This window comes from Oryza glaberrima, chromosome 2 (assembly GCF_000147395.1).
Source record: "Oryza glaberrima chromosome 2, OglaRS2, whole genome shotgun sequence".
NCBI classification, from domain to species: Eukaryota; Viridiplantae; Streptophyta; class Magnoliopsida; order Poales; family Poaceae; genus Oryza; species Oryza glaberrima.
The window spans coordinates 9,026,164-9,043,602 of NC_068327.1; the positions used below are offsets into that span (position 1 = coordinate 9,026,164).

At 39.2% G+C, this 17,439-nt stretch overlaps 2 protein-coding genes across 5 annotated transcripts; one reads left to right on the plus strand and one right to left on the minus strand.

Annotated features, from left to right (window-relative positions):
• The first annotated feature begins 1,729 nt into the window (after window positions 1–1,729).
• LOC127763684 (F-box/kelch-repeat protein At3g61590-like) lies at window positions 1,730–5,966 on the plus strand. The gene is made up of 3 exons (XM_052288461.1): window positions 1,730–1,872; window positions 2,749–4,113; window positions 4,904–5,966. Exon 2 carries the CDS (start codon window positions 2,781–2,783, stop codon window positions 4,005–4,007), a length of 1,227 nt encoding a protein of 408 aa, XP_052144421.1. The 5' UTR covers window positions 1,730–1,872; window positions 2,749–2,780; the 3' UTR covers window positions 4,008–4,113; window positions 4,904–5,966.
• A 4,503-nt stretch (window positions 5,967–10,469) lies between these two features.
• On the minus strand, window positions 10,470–15,882 carry LOC127761218 (UPF0161 protein At3g09310-like). Of its 4 annotated transcripts, none has more exons than XM_052285473.1 (6): window positions 15,726–15,882; window positions 14,748–14,819; window positions 13,962–14,018; window positions 13,697–13,837; window positions 13,522–13,587; window positions 10,471–12,572 (listed from the first exon to the last, which is right to left on the minus strand). In XM_052285473.1, exons 1-5 carry the CDS (start codon window positions 15,784–15,786, stop codon window positions 13,529–13,531), a joined length of 390 nt encoding a protein of 129 aa, XP_052141433.1. In that variant the 5' UTR covers window positions 15,787–15,882; the 3' UTR covers window positions 10,471–12,572; window positions 13,522–13,528. The 4 variants fall into 4 exon arrangements, with proteins under 4 accessions (XP_052141435.1, XP_052141433.1, XP_052141431.1 ...); XM_052285471.1 differs by having other exon boundaries at window positions 10,474–12,572; window positions 13,962–14,021; XM_052285475.1 differs by lacking the exon at window positions 13,962–14,018 and having other exon boundaries at window positions 10,470–12,572.
• Window positions 15,883–17,439: the final 1,557 nt, after the last annotated feature.

Here is a 17,439-nt window from a genome sequence, read left to right on the forward strand (position 1 = left end):
ACGTGTTTCCCGAACTGTTAAATGGTGGAGGTTTCTTAAAAATATATAGGAAAGTTGCTTTAAAAAAATATATTAATCTATTTTTTAAGTTCTCTACTCCCTCCATCTCGTAATAAGTTCATTTTTATCTCCTTTCATTTGTCCCAAAATAAGTTTATTGTTAGAATAATATCATATTAGAGTTTGTGAAAGTATGAAATAATTGTATTGTGAGTAAATAAAGAGAAAAATAGTTGCATTCGGATTTGATAAAAATAGGGGTATTATAGTCTTTTGACTTTTGTATTGATATGTGCGGGATGGATGAAAAATAAACTTATTTTGGGACAAAGAAAATAACAAACCCTTGATTAATTATGTGCTAATAATCTATCCCTTTTTTGTACTACGGAGGAGCGGATCTTAGTGAACATATCATATGCACAAGTTTTCCGTTCATAATACTATGTGCACACCAACTAGTAAATATCACGAAACATTCTAAAAAAGTTGGTCCCATATTTTCAATAGTATTACACCTATGTGTAAAATCTTTATCTTCAAATTCATTATATTCTAGTCGTACTAAAAAAATAAAATTATGACATATTTTTACTCTTAATGTTAGATTTTCATTTTTTTATGTTTGAAATATAATCAACTTGAATATGAATGAGACTTTGTAGATATGTGTTATACTATTAGAAGTATATGTCTATTTTTTTTAGAATTTTTCGTGATATTTACTAATTTATATTCACAGAGTATGCACGAAAAATTTCTGTGCACAGTATATATTCCTCGGATCTAAACCTGTTGGTTCAAACACATGAACAACTGCTACATGACCTCCCTAGTTTTTGGCAATAACTGGTTATCTTCATCATTTTGAGCAATAGCGTCGAGTTTTCAGATTTTTCATCTCACCACAGGAATAATTTTAGAGGGCATAGACTCTTAGCAACCCAAAGAAGATATCGCGTATTACATAATGCATACATCATACATGCATGGGGAGCGTATATCAAAAGTAACATGCATTTTTTCTATATTTAATAAAAATGTCATAAAGGCTAAAATCTAACATGTTGTAGTCTATTTATATTTATCATTAATGTAGAAAAAATTTTGATGACCTATTTCTATATTACTTTAAATGATAGTAGTAGTGGTTAAACAACATATACTGACATGTAAGGCTACACGTATAAGGTTCTTACAATATATGTGAACGTTGCGACTTTTATTATATGCCTAATCGACTAAGTATGCTATAAACTTATACTTTTTGTTTTTCTTTCATCTCTTGTACATCCGTGGTAATGCATGGATTTTTAACTTAGTGTAAAAAACCTTTCTACTCGTTAGAAGTCTCGACTTAGTTCTTATTCTTTCAAGCTATTTCACTGAATTATTGTCGTGCATTATTTTATCCACTTCCTAGAAAACATTTTTTTTCCAAAAAAAACGTCTACTTTTAAATATATTTTCCAATACAGTAATATGTTGAATGCTCTATTTTCAAACAGAAAAAAATTATTTTATTTTTTGAGCATAAGAAGCTGAAAAGAAAATTGTCTAGGGACCAAAATGCCCCCCTCCTCTAGCAACCTAACCTTCCTTCTCTTCTTCTTCCCTCACCTCCTCCCCCTCTTTCCCTCTCGGCTCCCTCCATCTCTCTCTCCCCTCTCTCTCTCTCTCTCTCTGATCTGCAGAGCCGGAGCCCGGAGGCGCGGCTGCGGCTGCCAAGCCTCCTCCTCCTCCTCCAGCGCGCGGCCAGCGAGCAGCCTCGGAGGCCACCGCCGCCGCCTCCTCGCCCGGACGGCGGGGGAGCGGGCGGTGCTCCGTCCAGCGGAGCGAGCCCCCCCAATCTTGGCTGGAATCGGATTGAAGGTATCCATTCTTCTTCTACACTGTAGCTATCTCTCTCTCTCGTCCTCCTCCTCCTCCTCCGGTTCGTGGGGCGGCCGGGGCGCAGATGGGAGATCCCGTCCGGACCGGACCTGGATTGGTTCTTTCTTCCCTCCAATTTGTTTCTTGTCGTTTGGTTTGGATTTCTTTCTCTTTGAGCCAGTAGGAGTTTGTTTCATGGAGAAATGACGCATTTTGTTCGGTTTCGCTGCCCTTTTCAAGAAACTTGTGTTCAGGTTTGGTGTTGTCACTCTCGAAGTTTTCTTGTGAAATTCATTTATTTTTTATTTATTTTATTTTTTGCGATTAGTGAACCCGCCAAGAAATCAGACGATCATCACAATAATCCTTTTTCTTCTAAAGAATACTACTTTTTTTCGCTGTCCGTCCGCATTCCCTTTCTCTTTTTTTTTTTCATCACTGACGACAGCGGCGGCGGCGATTGGGTTCTTGCTCTCCGGCGAATATCCATCCTGACATGGATTGATACGTTTTCTTGCCAATAAACCTTTGCTTGGATTGAGAGTTCTCTTTTGGGGGTTCTTTGCTGTAAGCAACCTAATCCGAATCAACGGGCATTCCAGTTTTTCCAGTTTCTTGCGGATTTGTTTACTGCTTAGTGGAGTGGATGCAGTTGAAGTTAATTTACTGCTATAAAAACCATAGGCTATCCCTTTCACCTATCTGGCATTTACATTCTGCTTCGTTGAGCTCATGGAGGCAATGTATAAGATGTATATATACTCAACGCTCTGAAAAATTGATGTTGTGTTGAATATTGAGTAACTCTGGTATCTAGATTAGATGTTACCATGTGGCTGATGCATGAACATTTAATTTCATCACTTGCACATGCAGGATCTTGCGTTAGTTACTGTGCTGTTCGCTGGATGCTGGCAATGGGGTCAGAGGAGTGGGAGTTGTATCCATCTTCCTTCATTGGTGCTCAGGTCATAGATTATGGGCATGTTTCTGGAGACATGGATGATGATCAGAGTGGAGACTTGGCCGTGTCGATGGACGCCGTTCTCCCTGATGATCTTTTAGAAAAGGTCCTCTCCTTCTTGCCTGTTGCAAGTGTCATAAGATCTGGATCTGTTTGCAAGAGATGGCATGAGATTGTGCATGCCCGGAGGCAGACATGGAGCAAAATGGTGCCTCAGAAGCCTTGGTACTTCATGTTTACCTGCAGCGAGGAAGCGGTCTCGGGGTTCACCTATGACCCGAGCCTGCGTAAGTGGTATGGATTCGACTTCCCTTGCATTGAGAAGACCACCTGGTCGATTTCCTCATCGTCCGGGTTGGTGTGTCTGATGGACAGTGAGGATAGGAGCCGCATCATCGTGTGCAACCCAATAACTAAGGACTGGAAGAGGCTTGTTGATGCTCCTGGTGGCAAGTCGGCTGATTACAGTGCTCTCGCCATTTCTGTGACCAGGACCTCTCATCAGTACATGGTGGCTGTTGCAAGGTGCAACCAGGTGCCATCAGAGTATTATCAATGGGAGTTCACCATCCATTTGTACGAGTCGGAGATAAATACATGGGTGTCTCCCTTCACTGAACTATTGATTGGATGGCGAGGAGGTGATGAGTGCGTGATCTGTGATGGGGTCCTCTACTATCTGGTGTACTCAACAGGAGTTTTGGTGAATAACAACGAGCATCGCCATTGTCTTCTCATGTATGACCTATCTACCAGGCCTACTCACACTTCTTTGATGAGCATGGCTATACCAGTGCCGTGCCCTCTTACATGTGGCCGTTTGATGAACCTCAATGAGAGGCTTGTCTTGGTTGGGGGCATTGGCAAGCAAGATAGGCCTGGTATCATCAAGGGAATTGGCATCTGGGAGCTCCGGAACAAGGAGTGGCATGAGGTTGCTCGAATGCCTCACAAGTTTTTCCAAGGATTTGGCGAGTTCGATGATGTTTTTGCAAGCTGTGGGGCGGATGACCTTATCTATATTCAGAGCTATGGGTCACCGGCCCTCCTCACATTTGAATTAAACCAGAAGCTGTGGAAATGGTCACTGAAGAGCCCTGTGACGAAGAGGTTTCCTCTGCAGCTGTTTACTGGTTTCTCTTTTGAGCCTAGGCTGGACATTGCTTCCTAGTTTTATTTTGTTTCACTTCCACGGGAATTCTTGCATTATTTGCCTGGTTTGGAGTTACCAAGTGAAGAGATGATGTCATTGGAAGCCATTCCAGAAAGTGTTTCAGGTTTTATAGATCTATTCTATTTATTGCTGAGTATATCTTCTAATTGAAAGGGCGTCTAAACTTCCCTGTTTCATTTTTGTTGATTTGATGGTTGGATAATAGAGGGAGGGATGATGCCATACACAAGAACAATTCTTGCTGAATTGTGTTTTCTTTATTCTTATGTTGCCTGCAAACAAAGTGCCACTTCAGATGTCCTAAACCTAAAAGATTGTTACTTTCTTGATTTACAGTAGTCATTTGCGTTTGGGGTCCCCGCTGCTACTGATTTATGTTTTGTTTTATTACGACACCACTACATGCAAACATCTGAACTTGAAGCAGAGTCCTTTGTTGTTGAGTCAGTACTTGAAGCAGAGTCCTTGCTCTGCTTGCCGTATAACCATTGATGGACAGCAGAGCTGTTAAGGTTGCCTTCTCTTTTAGTCCAATGCACAAAATCAATCTGTCCATCACTCTTATTAGCACTTACATAATCAGAATTTTTGGAAATGCAGATAGTTAACTGAAAATAAAAACATGGATATCAAACCATGCCATGTAAATCGCGAAGAGCTGGTTTATTGAAATATTAGGCAAACATTTGGTGATCTCTGGTTTTACTGTACTCATTGTTTATCCCTAATGTTCTTATACTTATCTCCTCTGTCAAGTTCCTTTGATGCTATTTGAAGCTCATGTTTATCCATAATGTTCTTCTACTTTATGTCCTATAGTAATAAACTACTAACTGCTAAACTGTACCATACTTTATCCCAATTACTCATACAGCATTGTGCTGTTCATGTAGTGCCAGAATCCTTGCCTGCTTCTGATGCAGCATCTGTGTCATACTACATAGCAATGGCATGTGATTGTGCAAAGACAGGTAAAGGAGCATGCATGCTGCATCAGGGACTCCCGGACTCAGAGTCTCTCTTTGGTTTTGGATGGATACGTTAACACTATTTTCCTCATGCCTGAACTCTCTGTACTTGCTTGAAAGTACCACCAATCCTAAAAAGCAGCATCTCCCTTTTTATATTTTCTTGCCTGCTGTCACTGCTCCCAAATGTTGCTTAAAGCCTGTAAAGCCACACCCTCTGCTCTGCAAGTGAAGGACACACATATTGTTTCAGATGTCCAGCTGTCGATGATGTATGTTGTGTATGCCTTCAGAGAATCAGAAAGAGACCCTTTCAGCCAGCCAGCAGGTGAGCTCAGTGATGTGGTACCAGCAGGGTTGCATTGTTGCAAGCATGGGGCAATTTCTTCTGATGAGCATATATATTTATGTTGAAGGGTGGTGTATGATATCTTGGGGACAGTTTCTACCAGTCTGTTATACTACTAGAAAAGGTAGTAAATGTGGGTGTGTATGTAATTGTCACTTTGCAAAGGTGTCCTCCAAATGCATTTGCTGTGCAAGTATTGTCCAATGCTGTACCTGAACTTGTTGAGCTTTGTGCTATAGTGATTTTTATTAGCAGAAAGCATGGTGTTCTGTCAAAGGATATCCCACAACTTGAACATGATCAGTGCTTAGCTAATGTACTTGGAGAATGCCAGTGTTTTTGTCTCTTTGCAACATAGTATAAAAAGAGGTAAACATGAAATCTATGGCAGGGAGCTGTTTCTCCAAGCCAGACAGACACATCACACATACTAGTATATTACTGTAGGAGTAGAATCATATTTTTAAAGAAACAAAACAAGATTCACCTGCCCTAGTCTTTGTTAATTCTTGTGGTTAGAAGTTGGAGCAAATGCATCTGTCTGGTTTGACATCTTCATTTTGTCATAATCTGGTAGTAGTCAGCTATTACTACCGTTGCTAATTAACCCTCAAAAACGTCAGCGTGCACTAAACGAGTTAGAGCATGTTTGGACATATCTAACGCCTAAGATAAGTTCAGGGAATAAAAAAAAAAAGTTGAGAGACCTAGATGATGCACCCGCATAAATTTCAGAACAGCTAGGGCACTTCATTGGAAAGTCTAAAATTTAAAATTAATTACACCTTAAACAAATAAGTAAGCCGTAAACACAAAAACATATCCGAGGGAGCTTCTAACAATTATTGGTTTTTTCAAAATCTTTAGCCTCGTAAATAGTTCATATTGTTATATGGATTGTAAGAAACTTTAATCATACAATCTAGAAAATAAACTAGCAGTAGAAGCTCAACTTTTCACATTCCCACTAATCTAGACCAGCCGCCTCGGCTGCTTATTACTAGAATCTCAGGGCCCCTTTGAATCAAAGGATTTATGTAGAAATTTCATAGGATTTCCTATTTGCCCCTTTGATTCAAAGGATTGAAGCTTTCCAAATCCTATGAAATTCCTATGGAATGACACATTGTATGTAGATTTGGAAGAAATTTAGCAAGAGCTCCAACCTCTTGGAAAATTTTCTTTGAGTCTATCTCTCTCATCCGATTCCTACGTTTTCCCTGCGCTCCAATCAAACGACTATTCCTGTGTTTTGCAATCCTCTATTTTACACTTCAATTCCTATCAGAATCCTATATTTTTCCTATTCCTCTGTTTTTTTCTACCCTGCAATTCAAATGGGCCCTAAAGGTCCTAAGCACTGATTTGGGACGACCAGAGATGAACGGAGATAAGCGGGTTGGGGGTACTGTACCTCTTCCAGCTTTGCATTGTAGCAGTTTGATCAGAGATAATGTTGAGAGAGAGAGGGAGGGTAAAAACCATGAGATAATCGTGTGCTGTTAGGTTATGGGGGGAGAAGTGGGAGGCAGGACACGAGTGTTTGTTGTTTAGTGAGCGGGGGTACACAAGTCGTTGGTTTCTGCGGCGTTGCAGTTTGTGATGTCGACGAGGAGGAGTAATACTTGTCCTCTTCTTGTCCCTCCTCTGTCCATATCCATCCATCCATCCATCTATCCATCCTTGCAAACGCAATGTGCAATGCTCCATGCAGCTGCGACTGCTGAGGATTGGATTCTCTGCAACAAGATGGATGCCATAGGAATGGATGTCATGATACTACACAGTACTACTTCATAATTTATAAAGTTATTACTACATCATATTATATATACTCTATTCTTATCAATTTGAGCAGGAAAAGCCCAAATATCAAATCAAATAAAACCATTGAAATACTAGTATACTTTCCAAGAGCGCTTACTATTCATTATTCGTCCAAGAAGGGCCTGATAAATATATTTTGCTTTTGTAGGTTCCAATGCATTGGTGAAGCATCAAGCATGCAATGCTAGTTCTCAAAAAGATAAAATTATGCAATGTTCAGATCAATTAATAAAACCATAATATACTAAGCATCAGCAAGTACAGAGATTGAATACCAACACCACCAAACAAACACATTTGACAATCTACTGCTGCTAAGTCCAATACTGCGGCTAACACTTTTCCATTGCTGAATCAGAACTCTGAAATAAAATTCATTTTCAACGGCCCTGGCTGGCAAAGTGGCAACTCTGAAGACTCTTGCTCTCACTAGTCACTCCCCCCTTCTCTGCTGCACCTGTCTGCACATTGCTTTGGTTCTGCTGCTGCTGCTGCGACGACGACTTCTCCTCCCATCTCGTGCAGCTGCATCGGCAACCATGCACGACGTCTCCATCAATGCCATGCCAATGGAGCTCGCTGCGAGGAGGAAGAAAGAAGAAGCCCAAGAAGAAGACTTTTGTTGGCTACTCCGCCGCGAGATTTCAATGCGAGATCGTCTCTCAGCTCTCAGCTGGTGGGGGAGTGGCAGAGGCCGCAGAGGCAGTGGTGGTGACGGTGATGGGGCGCCATGACGAGATGTTGCACTCCTGTGCTACTAGTACTCCTGTGACGAGTGAGTGACACTAGTGTTGTGAAGTTGCTGCTGCCTGCCTGTAGCTTGCTGGCCTTCTTGGGTTTTGCTTCTGCCTGGGGGCTCGTGTTTCCATATGGCTTCTTTGCAATGCACAGCTTGTTGGGTAGGATCAGCATCCTCTGCAGTCAAAGTCGTATGACTTTATTACTGATATATGGGTCCGATGATTATTGGGCTCATATGTCAGTGACAAAGGCACCGTGTATTTAACTGTAGAGGATCTCAATCCTGTTGGGTATAGGTATGCCTACTACTATTAAACCGAAAAGCTCTCTTCATCTAGTGCGGATTGTCTGCAGTATTGCAGCAACTGTCGCTGATATGTGAGACCGGTTCCACCTATCATTCACCGCTACAGCATGATCTGTGTCCCTCTTCATCCTCAGGGAGTGTTCACCACAAGTGAAGTGATGATGCTATCAGCTGTGTTCATGAATATAATTTTTCTAAGCATTTAATATCTCTACTATTATAAAAAAAAATAAAGATGCTTCCGTTAGAATTTTTATACATTATCCATGTTTGAATCGGTTTTAATTTTATATTTATGCCACATCCTTTTCTCTTTTTTTTCTTACGCCATAGTATTCCTCTTATCCGAGAGGCGCGCGAATTAATTGGACCTACACCTTTTCATGTGCCCCTTGCCGCACGCAGCGATCGGGCCCGCGCCCGAGTCTGTTTCCATACATGCCTTTGTGTGGCGCCGTGATTGGGCCCGCGACGCCCTCGCACGCGCAATTTGCCCTTGCCACATGTCCGATCGGAACTGCGTCGTCCTCGCTCACGATTTTAAAATTGAAGGTGTTATTGTCGAAACTATGATACGTCGTCTGTATCTGATTCCTGTCACGCGTAGCATTCATTGCAGAGTCATGATTCACGAGTGATGTGGATACCAAGTAAATGAAACTCACAGAGTCCGTGTGAATATCATGTATGTCGTTGCCTAGATCATCCAATTCTATTCGTATTATACGTCACGATTCCTATGACATGTTAGCATGATTTCAAATCAATCTTCACACATGCTCATACATACTACTATGGATACCATTATAATAATCCATAACAATCAGTTTTACTTTTGAAAATAACATGCCAACTGAAAATAAAGGATAATCGACATTGCTGATTTCGTCTATCATCAATTCCTGTCTGACTTGAGATAAAGCTAGACGATAAATCGAGCTCGTGTTTGAAGGCCTCATTGTTTGGCTTATGCTTATTCTTATAAGCCAAATTTTAAATTTTAGAACTTTATTTTGAATTGGACCTTTTAGTTTGTTATCGAATTTTATTTTACAACATTTGCTTTTGAGTCACTAAAAACATGTATATAAAATATTTACACATAAATATTCTTTTATTTGGTAATAAGTTATTCGGATAAGCACATGAATAAACAATACAATGGGATGTGTTTATTTATCCACCGGCACATATGTACAAATTAAATTGGCTCTACCCATTGCAACACACCGGCATCTTTTATAGTTTATCTATAAATATAAGCATTAAAGAATATTAAGTGCCACCTTAATCATATCACGTTACAATTTCTTCTTATCTTTACCCCAGCCAACTTCTTACCATATCCATCCCTCACTGAGGGACAGCAAGGTCTTTTTCTCTCCGTTCTATATCTCTCTAAATATTGCATCTGTCCCAAAATAAGTCCAGTTATCTTCCTTCTACTACCTACCCTGGTCCACAAAATCTTCAATACCCTTGATTACTCATCACCAACACTACTTCCTCTTTATCATATTATAAGTCATTTTACTTTTTCTCAAGTCAAACTTTATAGAGAAATATAGTACTATTTTCAACATAAAAAAAACATATTACCAAAATATATAGTTAGTGTTAGATTTAATAAAATTAACTTGATATTTTAGATGTTGCTAAACTTTTTTATAAACTTGATCAAACTTAATAAATTTTGACTAGGAAAAAAGTCAAACGATTTATAATATGAAACGGAGAAAGTAGAATAACAACCTAGAATCGGATGTTGGACAGATCCTCTGTCCAGATTTATAGTATTATAATGAGTATTCGCTCTATCTTAATTTGCATTCTAAGATCTAAACATAAATTTATTTTGGGGCAAAGGTAGTAATATTGTAAGAAATTTTCTTATAGAAAGTTGTGTAAAAATCACATTAAAGTCAAAAGTTTTTTTAGAGAAATTTTCTTAAAATTCTCCTTAGAGATTTTTTTTTTTAAAAAATAGGACATAATTTTAGGTTGTCGCTCGGATGAAGATTAAGTGTGCACATAAAATGAAATATCTATTAGCAATTAAGCATCCTCATGAGCATCGCCGGCCTCCTTCGGAACAATCTCATCCTGATAAACCACGGAATGCCTGAACTTTCCATGGTTACTTTAGCAGATAACACAGTAGTCGGCAAAGGGAGATCAAGGGGAAATAGTGAACCCCCCCCCCTCCCCCCCTCTTGTTTGTTCTGACCTAGGAACCGTGCTCGCCGCAGGTGGAGGTGGGGTACATCACGAGCAAGCGAACCTGAATGCTAAATGACACTTCCTCCGTATGACGCCGTTGACTTTTTAACAAACGTTTGACCTTTCGTCTTATTCAAAAAATTTATGTAATTATAATTTATTTTATTGTGACTTAATTTATCATCAAATGTTCTATTTTTATATTTCCATAAAAATTTTGAATAAGACGAGTGGTCAAACATTGGTTAAAAAGTCAACGGTGTCATACATTAAAATACGGAGGGAGTACATGAATTAAATGGTGTATCAATTCTATAAATTAGATATAAATTGGATATATAAATAAATAAATCAGCAAAAATCTTTTATTTAAGATAGAAGAAACTTTTCTTCCATCTAAAATAAAAGAATGTACGGCCTCCTCGCCAACTTCAAGAACATCTTCGACAAGTTCACCTTCAAGGATTCCTCTGCTGCCGCCAAGGTATACAGTAGACAAACAGATTGGTATAAGATTTATCTCCTACGCAGCAAGTTTGGCTGCCCTGTGTGGAGATATTTGACAAGTGGATTGGTATTTTCTGATAGGATTACGAGAAGAAAGATGAGGCTGGCACTGATGCGGCAAACAAAGCTGCAGGATCTGATTCTGACGACGATGACAAGCAGGGGACACGGCAAAAAGAAGGAATATTTGAAAGATATGTGTTTTGCTTATCCGTTTGTTTGCAATTGCTAAAATGTGGATTCGTCAATCATCCGGTCATTAGAATTTAAATTAGAGTAAAGTCCATCACCGGTCCCTAGACTTGTACCGCTGTGTTATCTCGGTCCCTAAACTCGCAAATCGACCGTTCAGGTCCTCAAACTTGTTCGATTGTGTCATCCCGGTCCCTAAACTTACAGATCAGTCGTTTAGGTCCACCAACTTATTCAGATATGTCACCCCGGTCCTTAACTTGGATTTGAATATCATCTAGATTAAATAGGACGGTCTAAAGACTTTATATTTAAAAATAATTCATAACTTTTTCATGTGAACTCTAATGAAGACAAACTTTATATCAAACTTGTAGCCCTCGACGCGATCTACAACTTTATAGTTGAATTTTTTTTATTTTAAGTCATTTTTTGTCCAAAAATGTAATATTAAAATTAAAATTTCAAAATCTATAAACATGCAACAATATTTTGGGACCCTAAACAGTTTTAATTCAAAAACTTTTCAACTACAAAGTTGTAGGTCACGTCGAGGGCTACAATTTTGATATAAAGTTTGTCTTCATTAGAATTCACATGAAAAAGTTATGAATTATTTTTTGATATAAAGTTTTTAGACCGTCCTATTTAGGGACCGGAGTGACACAACTGAACAAGTTGGAGGACCTAAACGAGTAATTTGCAAGTTTAGGGACCGGAATAACACAATCGAACAAGTTTGAGGAACTGAACGGTCGATTTGCGAGTTTAGGGACCAGGATGACACAACAGTACAAGTTTAGGGACCGGTGATGGACTTTACTCTTTAAATTATATATTTGAAAGCTATGTGTTTTGCTTATCCGTTTAAGAACGGTTTCGCTCAATTGGTAAATAAATAGTTGATGGTTCTTCTATATAGTTTACCTGCAGGTCAATCAGAAATAAGCACAAGTTAACAGAACTAAGTATTAAATGGTTCCCGTGCATAATATGTTTTTTCCCAAATTAATTCTGATGATCCCCTATATGATGTGAAACAATGTCTATCAACTTTACGTTTTAGTTAGCGAATAATGCATATTTACTGCTCTCTTGACAATTTGGTTTATGCTGCTTGCTCTTATTTGGGAGTTTGATTTCACGCCATTTATGGTTCTGATCGTTACAATTTCTGAATGATGGTATATGATATCCTTGTTCCCTCCATACCTACTATATCTCATAATACTTCAGTACTAAGTAGTTCATTTTCTTGATTTTCACTCCAACCATTTTCCACCACAAACAGGTACCATAATGACTATATCTAAGCATCGAGTAAAGCCTTCTCCGATACCTGACAGCTGGAAGTTGGCTGAAATTTTTACAACTGCAGTTGTCCTTGGTGGATAGTTGGCAATGATGCATGTTATATTCTTCAGAGCTGCATACAAGTCCAACTTTTTCACCTGTAAGAAGCACAAAAATGGTAAGAAATGCTTCCCTGTTATTGATTCTTATATTTGCATTGAAACTTAATGTTCAATTGTCTTTCAGAGGATCTTTCACATCGAAAGCCTTCAGAAGATAGCCCAAGACAACTACCAAAAGCTTGCATCTGTTGTACATCTTAAATTTAGCAACATCAGGCAAGCTCTTAGCTTTGTTACATGGTCTTGCAGCTGGTCATATACAGCAAATTTCCTCACTGATTTTCGCATGGTCCCCTGCATTGGCCTCGTTTCTAGCTGACCAGACCACCCACAAGAAGGAACCTATTTGGTTCTGCTTTTCCTCTGGGAGACAACAGATAAAAGCCAACACTCTTCCCTGAGATGAGGGGCAACAATGCTAGATGGATGTCTTCCAAAAATAGATTTTGCTAGCAGTCTAGCAGCAGTTAATAGCTATACTTCCTTCTTAATAAACCCTGTTATGTATATAAGTTTCTATGATCAATTAGTTTACTCATTTCAAGTTTGGGGTTTGGTCATTCAATTAGAGAACAACTATGTTAACAAGTGTGTAATTATTTATAAACTGTTTGTGATTATGCTATTAACCTTTGTGGTCATATTTTTAATTAGTATGGCACATCGAATGCTTTTGTTATTGACCAGCTGAATAATGTTTATAGGTTTTCATGAACAATTAATTACATAAAATTTGTCCGTTTGAAGTTTGGTGTCACTTTAATAACACACTCAATTATGTACTATCTATCTTTTGAAAAATTTCGTTTTAATTAAGTGGAGTAAAGGATGGCCACCCAATCCATAATAGCTACTAATTCGCGTTTAAAGAAATTTGTGCATGTTTGCTTGCGATTAAAAGATCCTGGAACTACATTGTCTCATATCACACTTAATTGTATGCAAAATGACCATAGGGCATGCATACACGTTCTCTAGTAATTACCAGGCTGTCATTGCTTTGGTAGCTCTTCCTCACCAAACCACCTTGGGGGATCATATCCATGACCACCTGTTTGTTTATTGTAAAAGAAATTTAATAAATATGATATGATGCAGGTGCAGACTGCGACTGTCGAAGAAATCAAAAGAACTATGAACCAACGAAAAAACCTACATACCAAGAGGATTACAGCGGCATAGACGCCAAGCTGTCAAGATTGTACCCTTTGCAACACCGTATTTTTTGTATGCTTGCATAGAGTACTCACTGCAAGTTGGCACATAACGGCAGCTTGAGGGTAGTAAGGGTGATATTTCTCCTGTTCACATAAAGGAGAGCAAGCTATAGAGATATAGTTGATATCAAAAGGCAAGGGCGCAAGGCCAATGATTGCTGCACATAAATACAAGGGTTTAAGATGAAAACAGCAAGAATGAACTCACTTTTGTAAAATTTTAGCATGGATAGTGCCACGTTGACTCCCAAGTCATTGACTTCCTCTTCTTAAAATCACAAAAACACAAAATGCACTCGTATCGATCAGTTCTATAGTTTTACTCAGAAAAAAAACACAAGTTTGTCTTCCATTAAAATAAAGCCCAATCTGCAATCTCCTAATCCCATAATGAATTGCTTAGACTTAGTCCTTTACTTACGTACGAGATGCATGGATTGGGAAATTTGTGCCATAATATTCCATAGCAGGCTATGTACATTTTCCTAAACTGAGTTCTGTGATGACTCATTATGAACTTATGCAGCACATTTTGTAGACATTATGCACAGCCATTCGCAGTGTGTGAAAGTTCAAAACTTACACACACTCTTGTACCTTGAAAGTAAATGTGGTGTGCAATGCTTAGCCTAGAAAGGACATAAATACTTCTACTTATTTTTTTTAAAAAAAAAAAAGAAGAAAAGAGTTGAAATAGTAGTCCCTAGTGTAAGATACATCAAAAGTTTATAACCACCTCAAGATCTGAGCCTGGGTACAAGAAATTTCACTCCAGAATAAAAAACTGTAAAATAGGGCATTTGCAAATTTGCCACTGGTTTTTTCAGTATTGCAAGGATGCCACTCGAATGACAGTTCTAGTGGCATTTTTGCAATTTTCTAGTGGCAGTTTTGCAATAACGATTTAAAGTAGTGGCAAATTTGCATTTGCCCCTAAAATAAAACATTTGACCGCTTCTACAACTTGCCAATCTACAGTTACCATTAGACTAACCTTCATCAGCAGCGCAGTAGACTCGCATCGTTAGGATCCTTCTCTTGTTCTGGTAGGGAACACCGAAGGAAACTATAAATGAAAAACCAAGAAAAATAAAGAGGGGCGAGAACTCCAGTCAGTTGATGTAAGGAATGCAGGAAACTTCAATAACACAAACAGAGAGGGCGGAGGACAAAAAAGATGAGGCGTAATGATGAAAGAACACACAAAGTTGTTTTAACACAATGAAATTATATGGCACTAGAGAGATCATCAACTACAATTTCCTACATCGAACTAGCCAGATTACATACATATATATAAGCAGGTCAGCAACGTCCCAATTAATGTTTACAGGCATCTATTGCAGCTGACGGATTATTAGTGTTGCTTCACAAACTAAACTTATAAACCAAATTAATCAGCAACGTGCATGTGTGTGCATACTGCTAAACACAATTGGCCAATAAGCTCAAAGACGAGTATACAGGGGTAGTCCGGTAGATTAGATAACAATTACAGTAGCTCACTGAATTGTTCTTCCCATCATCTTGCACATGCTAATTCCATTGTCAGTTGGTTAAATATGGAGTAGTTCGATAGCTAATTAGACAAGATGGATATCACTAGATCGAAGACCAAGTCATCATACATATGAATGCGTTGGCTGGCTCGCCGAATGGATGGATGGATCGAGTTTAATCTCTACTTGTTCAGAAATCAGAAGAACAGAAATCAGAAGAATGCACAGCTGCTTTGTGGATTGGCCTGCTGCTGTGTCTAGCCACCTCCCGCCTCCCCGCCGCCTCCCCGTGCTGCCCCATATCTCGCCGGACCCTACGCGGCGGTCGCGGCCGCGACTAGCGCCTCAGCTATACCACAAGCCCTAGCCCATGGCGGCTGCATTCGGCGCCACACGCTGTGACGCAGTGCACCACGCAGCTTAGACAGTTCGAACGAGCGAGAGGATGCAGTGGGAGGAGGAGACTCACGTACGTGTGCTTCCGGCGAGAGGCGGCGCAGCCGCAATAGGCGGGAGAAGGGCGGAGACGGCCATGCCGACGGCGGCGCGGCGGCGCGAGATGTCCGCCTCCGGTGGTTTCCTTTTTTTCTCTCTGATTTTTTTTTTCACGAGAGGAGTAACTGAGCTGGATAGGGCTTTGTTTGGGCTCAGTGCAGTATTTGTTTTCCTTGGAACTGGGCTGGGCAAGAGGTTAGGCCTCCTTCTCATGCTTGTCAATCTCATACAAAAGATAGCAAAAAAGTTTACCTCTCTAATAGATTATCTCATAGCACATTATTTACAATATTTTAGGTTCCACAATTCCTCTCACATTTTCTTTAGGAGCTTAGCTCTTGAAGAAGAGATAGTGCATTCTCTCTCCTTATCTTCTCTCTCTTCCACATCATATAAAAGCTGATGTGGAGATTTATGAGCTAGCTGACTCACCCTTGTTAGAGGAGGCCTTATGGCCCAACCTTTCGAAACATGATACTACATGAAAAAAAAGATATTCTGATTTACATGAAGTGCCTTGTGATACTGTTAGACTCATATTTGAAAATGCTTTTTACATAAAGTTGGTTCGTAGTTCTTGATATATACTAATATATTGTTTTAAAAAATTAATAGTTAAAGCTTTATATCGATGAGTTAAGAACTCGCTGCACGCATTATTTTTTTTTCTTTTAGAGAGGTAGTACCAGTGTTCTATGCCACTAGCTAGCATGCACGTCACAATTAAGTAAAGGCTGAACATGCAAAAGGTTTTATTTATGTCATGGGTAGAATCGGTTTCTAGCTGCTTAGGGCAAGCACTACGGTGGTGTTTGGATTTAGCGACTAAACTTTAACCCCTGTCACATAGAATGTTTGGACACTAATTTGGAGTATTAAGCACAGACTAATTACAAAACTAATTACATAAATGAGAGCTAATTCGAGAAACAAATTTTTTAAGCCTAAGTAATCCATAATTAGCACATGTTTACTGTAGCATCACATAAGTAATCATGGATTAATTAGACTCAATAGATGCGTCTCGCGAATTAGTCAAGGGTTATCAAATGGGTTTTGTCATTAGTCTACGTTTAATACTTCTATGTAGTGTCTCAACATCCAATGTGACAGGGACTAAATTTTAGCACCTGGATCCAAACAGGGCCTATGATGCTACATATGTTGCCCCTAAAAGTACCACATTAGATTGAGTGATGAGATGGAGGAGAGAAGTGAGGAGAGAGATGATGAGCCACCCCTAAGAGCAGGTACAACAATAGGCTCTAAGCCAGCTATAAACATATTTTAAAACATATTTTAAAGAGATAAAGGAAGAGAGAGAAGAGAAGCGGGCTACAGATCTGTAGCCAGCTGCAGCACGGACTCCAAGACGTAGTGTGTGTATGACAGGTGGGACCAAGTATTAATAGCGTAGTAAACAACTATTGTATGAATTGGCTATTACATTGGCTATAAATAATTTGGAGCTAGTAGCGAGCTGTAGTATTAAACTTGCTCTAAATCAAGAGACAACCTCCACACAAAATTCAAGACTGGTGTGAGAGTATTAGAGATATTGGTGTTTGTGTACTATAGGTAACATATTGTATGAATTGCCTCTTAATTTAATAGTGAATGATATAGATAAATTTAGAAGTGGTAGTCACATCTACCATAACACTTATCCTTACTTAGTTCATGACCTCCTAG